At 41.6% G+C, this 10660-nt stretch overlaps 1 protein-coding gene across 3 annotated transcripts; it reads right to left on the bottom strand.

Annotated features, from left to right (window-relative positions):
• Positions 1-152: 152 nt before the first annotated feature.
• On the bottom strand, positions 153-10359 carry ttf2 (transcription termination factor, RNA polymerase II). Of its 3 annotated transcripts, none has more exons than XM_027291192.1 (24): positions 10237-10359; positions 9930-9977; positions 9831-9888; positions 9065-9151; positions 8793-8862; positions 7749-8585; positions 7079-7199; positions 6732-6914; positions 6467-6624; positions 5896-5977; positions 5638-5766; positions 5360-5510; positions 4912-5017; positions 4587-4771; positions 4217-4370; positions 3904-3995; positions 3539-3624; positions 3128-3270; positions 2834-3013; positions 2464-2522; positions 2026-2179; positions 1813-1895; positions 838-912; positions 153-654 (listed from the first exon to the last, which is right to left on the bottom strand). In XM_027291192.1, exons 1-24 carry the CDS (start codon positions 10262-10264, stop codon positions 510-512), a joined length of 3414 nt encoding a protein of 1137 aa, XP_027146993.1. In that variant the 5' UTR covers positions 10265-10359; the 3' UTR covers positions 153-509. The 3 variants fall into 3 exon arrangements, with proteins under 3 accessions (XP_027146993.1, XP_027146994.1, XP_027146995.1); XM_027291193.1 differs by having other exon boundaries at positions 6467-6621; XM_027291194.1 differs by having other exon boundaries at positions 7749-8576.
• Between the last annotated feature and the right edge of the window lie 301 nt (positions 10360-10660).

Raw genomic sequence — 10660 nt, 5'->3', positions numbered from 1 at the left:
CATGGTGGACTGCTGCTCTATACATCTATGCACAAGACGGGCCGTCAGAGCAAGAAGACAGAAAACACTGGCAAACATTTACAGATTAAAGGATAGTATGTTATCATGGACCACATGCTGCTGTGTTTAAAACACACAAAACTCAAAATTAAAGTTTTTTTAAGGCAGGTGAATTTATTTGAACATCAACACACATACACATGTACAACAATACAATGCACAGCAATAAAAAATAGTGAATAAGCCACCAGAAATTAAAAGAACTGACAGGAAACGGGGAAAAAAACAGCTTCACATGCCTCAAGTAACCATTTTTGCACTGGACCAAAGAAAATGATAAATAAAACGTACAAACGGGGATATGAACTCTCTAAACGCTTAGACCAAGTATCATTTATCACCGCAGTCTTATTAATTATTACTTGAATTTTGAATGTGTGTAGGAACAGTTGTCTCGTGTTACAGCTATCATTTTGACGGCGTAGCACAGCATCCTCAGTCCTCTCATCTCAGACACCAAAAATGATTCTGAGATCAGCCAGGGAGAGTTTGGTGAAGGTGCTTCCTGTTCCTGACAGCACATTTTGGGCCAGCTCCTTCTTCTTCGCCTGCAGTGTGGAAATCTTCTCCTCCACTGTGCCTTCACACTCAAACCTGGAAACGCACGCACACGACAAACAGGGCACCGCAGCCTTCGGTAAAATGAACTAATAATGAAGATGTATACAAATTAAGTTCAGTAAAGATTCTGAATTATTAGATTAGAACAAACCTATCAGTGTGTGGGTTTGTTTTCATTCTCATCTACATAACATGATGATGGTGCTGATTCTTTACCTGTGGATGGTGACGTCTTTTGTTTGTCCAACTCTGTAGATTCTGTCACACGCCTGATCTTCCAATGCTGGGTTCCTGTCAGAGTTTACAGGGTTCAGAGGTTTAAAAACTCAACTGTCACAGGTTTTCTCACTTTATCGGTAACATTTCCATACGCCGTTGTGATGAGCCATCTACAGATGTGCACCTCTGAAATGTATTTTACCCGTTTAATAATTCCAAAATTAATGTCTTTTGGAGACAGTACAATCCAGAATTTTCCATGTTTTTCTTTTCTATTATTTTGTGTGTTTGTGATCTTTTTGTACTCTTGCAATAATATTATTATTTGTATCATGGTCACTTTCTTTGCAATATTTCTTACACTATGGTCACTTTGCATTACAGTACTCTTTTTATATATTATGGCACTTTCATCCTCAGTACTTGTCTGTTTTTGAAGGTTGATTGTTTTTTGTGTTTATTGTAGGTTATACATATTTCTGTCTGTTTATTGTGGGTTATTTTTTTTTCTAATTCTGTAGTGTATGCTACACTTTCCTCTGCTGCTGTAACAAGTAAATTTCCCCGTGGTGGGATGAATAAAGTATATCTAATCTAATCGAAGAGCAACGCAAATAAAGTATCTATGTTTTTAAAAAGCATCTTTGCATTTTCACTGCAGCCAACACAGGTGTTACCAATGACACTAATTAAAGTTCAGTTCCAGGTATTGCAGCAGAGCAGAACTTTAATTAATCATTGGTAACACCTGTGTTGACCCGATTATTTCGTATCAAAATTCTGCTGCTGTGAAAAAGATCTATTGACACAATGAATAAGACTGAAGAGACAGTTTAAGTGTGAATCATACTACGAATATAACATGACCCAATATAATAATACAATAACAAGAGGTAAAAGGTACTAAACATCAAGCAGTGGAAACCAGCTCTCATACTCTTTATGTGTTGTTCATGTGAGTACGTCTCTCACCAGTGCATGTCTAGGAGAAAGAGGTGATTCCCACCAGTCAGGTTGAGTCCGACACCTCCAGCACAAAGAGAAACCAGCATCACCTTTGGCAGAAAACACAGAAACACAGATCCATATTTATATTCACTCACAATATGTTTAATGTTACACCGGTCGAAATCCAGTTATGAAGATTGATTCTTAGCAGTACTCTAGGAAACTGGAAACCCTTACCTGTGGTCCTTTGGGGTTAGTGTTGAATTCTTCCACCAGGTCCATGCGGTGTTTGGGGTTGACAGTCCCATCTATGACACCGTATCTCAGGCCCATGCGCTGCAGATGAACTGCCACGATGCGCAGCATGCTGGTCCACTGGGACACGATCACGCTGCACATTATCAGAGAGAGAGGACATCATGTGCATTACAGCACTGCAGTGACCACTTACAGGTCAATAGATGCTAGCGGTTTACAGGTCAATGGATGTAAAGTCCTTATACAGCAGTGCCTAAGGAAGGTGAATATGTATGATAGACAGACGATAACGTGATCGTCCCCGGCAGATGAACATTTCCATGAAACCTGGGTAACTCCATCTGCAGAGGAAGACTGTGTGACATTGTTGAGGGCTCCAATAAACCTTCTGAGCTTGATTTGACTTTAATGTTTTACCTTTTCTGTCCATCACTCTTCTGCCTGATTGCTTTCAGCTCAGAGACAATAGCAGAAATCTGGAAGATTAAGAGAGAAGAATTAGTTGTTTTGTTGTTGTGTTGCTGTGACCCTTAAACCACTAAAATCCACAGCTCTGTTACAACCATTTCACCTGCCTCTGGTGAACAAAAGCAATGGTCACTTTCTGAACAGGGGGGCAGTCTTTTTTATCTTACTACAGCAGATATCAAACAGCCTGCAAGGCACATTCTCACATTCAGGAGGCAACCCACCCATCCCGAGTCTCGTCCTTTTCGGCACAGCTGAGTATGCCTCGGTCAGTTCTCGTCAATCGACTGTTTAAAAAAAACTGAACTGTGAAACCCACCTTGCTGCTCTCACAGGTGTCCTCAAACAGCTGTGAGGGGAAGCGGGTGCCATTAAGGGCCACAGTGTCTTTGGGGTCGGGCCCTGATGGTGACGGGCTGGAGGAGAGTGACAGAGCGTTGAGCTGCTCCTCCAGAGACAAGACGATCCCATCACCCTGCAGCTCCGTCGAGTCGAGAGTCTGAGAAGACAGACAGACAGCAGGAAATCAGTGCTTGTGCATACTATGCAGTCTTGTGGGTATTTGTTTGTGCGAGAATGAAAACTGGTGATGTAGTTGTGTGTGTGTGTGTACCTTTTTAAGAAGTGAGAGGTGACAGCAGCACTGTCGGAGGCGCAGCAACAGGGACAGGATGTGGACGGTGCTGGACGCCTGTTGAGGTTGCTGGGAACTCGACAGAGCAGGGTCAGTCTGGGACATACCAAACTCTTTGGCCACTGAGGACAGAAGACACACACACTTTTGATACAGCACCATTAGTAATAATCACACGGAGTCTGATTTAAAATGCCATGTCAGACTTCATTCACCCTAATGAAATTGAATGAATGAATTTCTCAACAAAATATAATTTCTGTGCTTGGCGATGTTTTATTTTGTGCTTAAATATAATTTCATATGATCACAGTCACACCTCTCACAATAACTGGGGCAGTATTAATGACACATGCTGCCTGTCTCTAAATCAACCAGCTGATATCTCACCTTTGTCAAAGGGATTGGAGCTGGAAGTCTTTCCATTGTTCACATCGTTTCCTTCATGTCTCTTCAGGTAATTCTGCAGAGTAGATCTAAAGGAAAAGAGCAAATCCTCATTCCAGCGTCCTAGCCACTTTTTTTAATGCATTTAACACCTCATTATGTAACTTTTCTACCATAAAATAAAATATTTTAAAATCATTTTGATGTCACATTGCCTTGTAATCAGGTCCATACATCTCTGTTCTTGCTCTATGTAACTTTGTGCATGCAATGTAGCATGTAACTACAATTCCTCAGCATTTTATTATCATGGTTTCTCAGTTTAAAACCTTCCTATGCCAAAATTCTATTAAGAAAAAAATATATACCTGGATTGGGCAAAGACCACATCGTACACAGACTGTTCATCCTGGGACAGTTTGAGTCGATGCACTTCACAGGTCCGATCAGGAAGAGACACCTGAAACATTTGACATTTCACTTTAGTCAGGACCAAGAGTGACTGTGGGTTGACGTTCCATTCAATCTAGACTTTTATTGCAGCTTGCTAAGAGCTGCATCAGTTTGTCTGAAAAAACTAACAACTACCTAACTAGTCGTGGCAAGCAGATACTCTGTCATCATTTAAAGACCAAAATAAATGACTAAAATGAGTTTAGAAATTCAAGGTCCCGTCCCTACCAGTGGTTTTCCTGTGGAGTCCAGCTGGTCTTTGGTCCTTCGGAGCAGAAGAGTCCTCGTCAGGATGTTGAGCCTCTCTCTGCCTCTCTTAGAGCCGTTGTCTACCTGAGCTTTCCACAGTTTGTATTCATCGAATGGAGAACAACGCAGAAACCTGAAAGGCAGCAAAGCAACGGAGTCTCAGTCCAATGAAACCATCTTGTTTGTCTGATATTTCAGCCACCCTTTGGCCATTATTAGAGCCATAACTCCTGATAAGTGAGGGAAATTAATTCATGCTTATTCCCCCTGAATAGATTATAATTGAATTATATGAAAATTGTCATTTGCTTCATTTTGTGATCATACAAGCAACCTGTTTTCGTCTTACTTGAGCAGTGAGTACATGTCCAGCAGGTTGTTCTGGATGGGCGTGCCAGTGACGGCCCAGCGCGCACGAGCCCTCAGCTGACACACGGCCATGGAGGTCTGCACTTTAGGGTTTTTGATGTTGTGGGCTTCGTCAAGGACCACCCGGGCCCAAGCCACGCGCAGAAGAGGAGCTGAGCGTGGTGGCTGAGGAAAACAACGTGAGATGAAGTGTACATGTGAGATTTTGAGTATGGATTATAAATATTCACATCTCACAGGAAGTGTCTCGTGTTACACCATCGAAGCTGAGGTGTTGCTGTGCGTCATGAATAAATATTTCTCACCACGTCATCAAAATCTTTGCTGGGTTTCTCAGCCTCCTCCTTCTGGACTGGGATCTCTTTAGAGACCAAACTATAGGTTGTCACCACCACATCATAATCTGCGAGCCTGAGAGACAGACAGAAAACACTTTATCAGGCTGTTATGTGCTCTGTTGTGAGTTCAGTTTGAGACAATGAAATCTACTGCTAATTATTGCTGGATAGTAGTAGTTAAATATCAATGTCTGATTTTGATTATATAATCTGTTTTTCAAAATTCTGAATTATTATTTCAATCAGACCAAGAAAGAAGTAAAACCGGTATGTGTTGTGTGAACAGTTTTGCCAGAAACACAAACTCTACTCTCGTAGATCTGTTTTTGTTTTATAGTTATGGCAGTAGATACTATCAAATGATAAGATTGTATCATTTTGAACACGTGTGTGTGTTTGTCCATGGTTCTCTCACACTTTAGCACTTTTCTCGCGGTTGGGCCCGTGGTACAGGTACACGTTCAGCTTTCCTGTCTTGATGTGTCTGTCGACCTCCCTCTTCCAGTGATGGATCAGGGAGGCAGGACAGATGATCAGAGTGCCGTTAGAAACCACGAGTCTGGAGTCTGGATGGTCAACAAACAAATAATTAAAAAAACGTGACACTCAACATCGATTTCACCTCCAGAATTCAGACAAAACAAGGTGGTGTTATCTAATTATTCTTTCACACAAACTCAAAAAGTGAGTCACCAGTTTTGGAGAGCCAGCTCTCCTCCTTCTTCTCCTCTTCCTTTTTTTCATCTTCTTTTTTTGCCTTCATCTTCTTGGTCAGTATGAGAGCAATCATGGTCAGGGTTTTTCCCAGACCCATGTCGTCCGCTGAATCCAAAAAGCAAAACACACAAAAAAAAATCCCACACCGTGACTATCTCACATCTTTCATTTATATTTTTCACCAGTCCTCATTGTAACTTTAAAAATAATAAGAAAAAAAAAAGGTGAACACACCGAATATTCCTCCACAAGGATTCTGGGCTTCTCTCCAGAGCAGCCAGGCCAAAGCTTTCTTCTGGTGGGCGAGAAGCGGCACCTGACCAACCAATCACAATTATTAGAGTAACATAGTGGACCAATCAAAATATGACACTAATTTGAAACCAATTTCAAGCATTTCTAAAGGACTTATTCTAAAGAATAGCAAAAACACTGTGGCCAGAAATATGTGGACACCCAAAGATGATGATAACCATGCTGTTAGGTGATCAGGTGTTGGCTCCAAGTCAGTGTCCGTTTAGTTCATTACACAGGTGGTGGATGGGTCTGAGGTCAGGACTCTGTTAAGTCGAATTCTTCCACACCAAACTGTAAAAACTGTTTATGGGCCTGGCTTTGTGCACAGAGGCACTGTCATGTTGAGGATCTTCACCACAACTGTTGCCACAAAGTTGAAAGCACAACTTAGCCCTAAATTAGGATACATTTTATTTGAATACATCTCAGAATGAACAAAAAACAGAGCATCATTCCCTGAAGTTTTATCATTAGCAGTGTCATAGTAGCGACTGAAGGAGTGTCTAACCATGATGCCCTTGGGGTCCGGAGCATCTGCCTCAGCGTCAGGGCAGGTCTCCAGGGATTTGTGGAGATGGTCGATGGCCTCACAGGTGGCATTTTTCACCGCCAACAGACGATCATCTGTCATCCTGCCACCATAAAAGGCCTGGACCTGTGAGTCTGCAGGAAACATGAAGGACTGAGGGTTAGAGTGTTTCCATGAATGATAAAGAATAAAAGAAAAGAAATCCAGAGGTATACATGGATATGCACAAACACGTTCGGCCTACCTCCATATGTCTGGGTGTATCCCTGACTCAGATGGAGCCCCAGGGAGCTCCCGGAGGCCTGGTGTTGGGAGGGACCAGAGGCAGGGAGGTTGGGGAGCAGGATGGTTCCCCCTGACCGGCTGAAAGGGTTAACCTGGCTGCTGTTTGGACAAGCATCACCGCTGCTATGTGCACCCTGGGACTCTGAAAGTGATTTGTTAGTTAACTGACATTAGTTAAAACTGAAAAAGTGTTTCACCATATTTATGAATTAAAAATCTGCATTCATTTCTACAACAGCAGTAGAACTCAGTGGATTAAAAACAAACATTATTTATGACCCCTACAGTACAGTATGAGAGAGTTACCTGGCTGAGAGGCAGCAGTGAGGCTCAGAGACTCCAGTGCATCCTCCAGCTCTTTGACCTGAGTCCTCAGTCTCTCCCCTTTATCTGGCAGAGCAGCCACATTCACCATGGACAGAGTGGCCTTGACAGGAGGAGAAACGGGGTAAGAGAACAGACAGAGATAAAAAATGGTGACATAGAAAAGATAACCAAACCTTAATTTATTTGAAAGTCAAAGACTCAAGCTCACTTGTCAAAGGCGTTTTAGAAACTCTGCATTATGTTTGACAGTTATATGGAGTTACACTAGTCGATTCTGATACAGTGATGTACACTTAAAATGTTTCCAACGACAGCCTAAACGACACCAGAAATACTTCATATCTACTCTTTTTGGACAATGCAGTTATTTTACTTTCCACCAGATGTCCTAGTGTTTTCTGTGTCAAATCAAATAGAAACAAAGCCACAAAGCTCTATAGGGCTTCATCCGCCATTGTTTAAGTTAACATGACAATTGAGTTGAATATGCAAGTTGCTGCCTGTCTGCTCAGTGAGCTAAAGACTAAAAGAATAAATATTTTGAGACATGGTCAGTCTTATCCGCTTAGCTATCAAAAATGTATTTTGATGTGTACTGTATGTGCTGACAGGCTACAAGAAACTGCAATGAAGATATTTACTTACTCACCTTTTTCTGTTGGAGTTGAGCCGTGAGCAGGCTGTGCATCCCTTTGGGAGCTGCTTGTTGACTTTTGACCTTAGAAATAGGCTGGAACCCAGCGAAGGTGGTCAGGGTCTTTTGCACACCCGAAACAGGAGAAGGAGTTTTCTGAGTAGCAGGTTTCTCCGACACAAACACTACGTCGTCATCGTTGTCTTTGTGGTTTTTGGTTTGACTCAACTCTGCGGATTGTGCTGGCTTGTTAGATGTGGGTTTCCTGGTGTTACCAGAGTCTATTGAGTGTTTTATAGTTGTGTCAGTTGATTGCACCAGACAGGTTTCACTGTTGGTTGGTTTTGGGGGCAAGTCCTTGTGAGGATCCTGTGAGGTATGATTTATTCTCTCACTATGAAGAGCCTTGACACTCGCGGTAGGCAACGTTTTTTCTGCTTCTCCCGGCTCGGCGTGGTTCTCTTTAGTTTTGTCTTTCACCGTATCTGTCATTTTTTCCACACCGTTAGCTTTGGGACTGTTTCTGTCCTCATCTGAAACTCTCTTCTTTATTGTCATCCCCTGTGGAAGTTGTTTACCTCTGTAAGTATCTGATGAACTCATCTTCCCTTCCTCCTCTTCTTGTTCTTCTTCCACTCCTACACCTGCACTCTTTATGTTTTCTTTTCCTTCAGCCTTGTGCCTTGCCTCACTGTCTTTCTCATCACTTCCATTACACTGCATCCTTCTCCGCTCAGAGTCCTTGTCCTTCTTGTCGGGAACCTTAAATGGGTTTCGCACAGGTGGCAGGCAAGAGGGCTGCAGCTGTGTGGCAGAGAGAGTTTTCTGCTTTTCTTTCTCTGGCTGCAATAACGGAAGACAACAGACATTTAAAACATTTTCAGGAAACTGATTTTAAAAAATGTTGAAAATCTTGGCTATTGAAGTCAAATATATTTGTCAGGATTAACTGGTTAACTGTTTATTAACTGTCTATAAAAATGAGTGCTGGATACAGTTACAGACAAAAGTATTTGAAGTGTATGAAAAAGGATGTGTGTAGTCTGTGACAGGTCTTACTGCAGTCCAAGGCACACTTCCACACCACTTCTGACCAGCCTTTTTCCCAATAACACACCGGAAGTACAACCTGGAAAAGGAAAATGAATTCAGAGTCAGCGATCCAGTTCAACCAAACAGGTGTCCGATCACAGAGATCTTGTCTGAGTACATAATATAATGTAACGCAAGCTCGAACAGGAACGGCATTTTACTCCAAGTTGTATTTGAAAAAAAAAAGAAAGAAAATTCTTTCTGTTTTGGACCATAAAACAATCCACCTGCACACTCACTTGTGGCCCTGCTGTTTCTGATTGTAGGCCAGAGCTTGGAGTTCCACCATCGAATCTTCATGGTGGAGGCAGTGGGACGGTGAGATGCTGGAAAAGATGATAAAAATACAGACTCAGAATTAGGATTTATACTGGGGTTCAGATGTTTTAACTCATAATGTTCGGTTTCCTGTTTTTTGTATGTCTCGTGCACTTCCCTTATTTGGACTGTGTTTTGCTGAGAATGGCAGGGAGAGATATCAGGAGTTCAAGGACAGGTGAGACAAGGACGTGAGAAACAGGCCAGAGAAGTGTCATCAGGGAGCCTTTTCTCTGTAACCCCTCTTGTGTGTTGCACTGTTAAACGCTCCTTCTTGTACAAGAATAATAAATTCAATTTAAACTTTCATACTTTGAATACAGTCTTCCTTATTCAGGAGTTTTTCTTTAAAAATGCCTGTAACACAGACCCTGCATGTATGATGCTGATATGAGTGGTACCACCAAAGACACATCAGAGCCTAAGAGAGTGTTTAGATGTTGGCAAACCAATGTGTGTAATTTATTTCATAAGTCATCTAATCTGCACTTTAGGACACCTCTAGGTTGGATTACAGTGTACCTAATGGTTTTTTATTCAGGGATTCTCTACATAGTGAGGATTTATAATCCATGTCACTGCTGTGGTGGGTACCAGTATCCACCCTCGCCTGTGACATCCTCTCTAAAGTGGTCTCACAGTGTCAAACACAGTGAGGGACATGTGTGTCCTCGGTGATGTGAATACCTGGCCAGCTGACTGAAATCACAGCCCTCCTTGTCCACGCATACGTAGAAGCTCTTGCCTTTATGCCCTCCTTGTCCACGCATACGTAGAAGCTCTTGCCTTTATTTGGTCCATCTTTGACGCCCGTTTTTAACAAACACGGGCTGCCTGTGTGGATGCAGAGACAACGAGTTACTTAGCAGATTATATAAACCTTGTTCTCAATGAAAGTTAGCAACGGAAATGCGTAGGGAAAAAAAAAGCATCAAGGTTTGTCAAAAGTTAAACGCAGCATGAAATGAAACTGCCTTGTCATGCTCATAACAAACGGTGCTTCGGAGAATTAAACACAATTATGACCTCTGGAAAGCAAAACCAACATTTAACTATGTATTTTACGATGAAAGTGTTACTTATTGTAACTTACCGTGGACAGAACATAAAACCTTCTCCATTGTTTGACACTGTCAGCTCAGTTTCCATTCACAGAAAAGTGGAACGCAGTATTTTCGTATTGACCAATCACAGCCGTCAGAAAATACATCCGGTAAGTTCAAACCAGTATAAAGGTTCTTGTACAAATTAGTTAATGAAAACAACTAATGTTTGAGGTAAAAGTACAGATATAATAAAACATATAGCAATACACCTCAAACTACATAAAAACTCCAATATGCAAAATGAAACCTTGACAACATAGTAGTTTTATTCGCTCGACGACCTTTATTTTGAAATAATTTTTCGCTTTTAAACCGGATATAATTTGAAGATAGTTTTTATAAAACTATATATCTAATAACAATATTCGACACAAATGTCACTTTCAATGCATAGTTTATATATATTGACTA

Source organism: Larimichthys crocea, chromosome XVIII, assembly GCF_000972845.2.
Source record: "Larimichthys crocea isolate SSNF chromosome XVIII, L_crocea_2.0, whole genome shotgun sequence".
Classification (NCBI taxonomy): domain Eukaryota; kingdom Metazoa; phylum Chordata; class Actinopteri; family Sciaenidae; genus Larimichthys; species Larimichthys crocea.
This window is presented reverse-complemented; position numbering and strand designations above follow the sequence as displayed.

Bases quoted from the DNA above. Each gene is read 5' to 3' on its own strand.
- ttf2 (XM_027291192.1), bottom strand. From the start codon at position 10,264: ATGGAGAAGGTTTTATGTTCTGTCCACG. The intron at 5,767-5,895 runs GTGTGTTCACCT...TTTTGGATTCAG, and splicing joins TCCTTGTGGAGGAATATTCG to CGGACGACATGGGTCTGGGA. The intron at 1,896-2,025 runs GTAAGGGTTTCC...TTTCTGCCAAAG, and splicing joins CTAACCCCAAAGGACCACAG to GTGATGCTGGTTTCTCTTTG.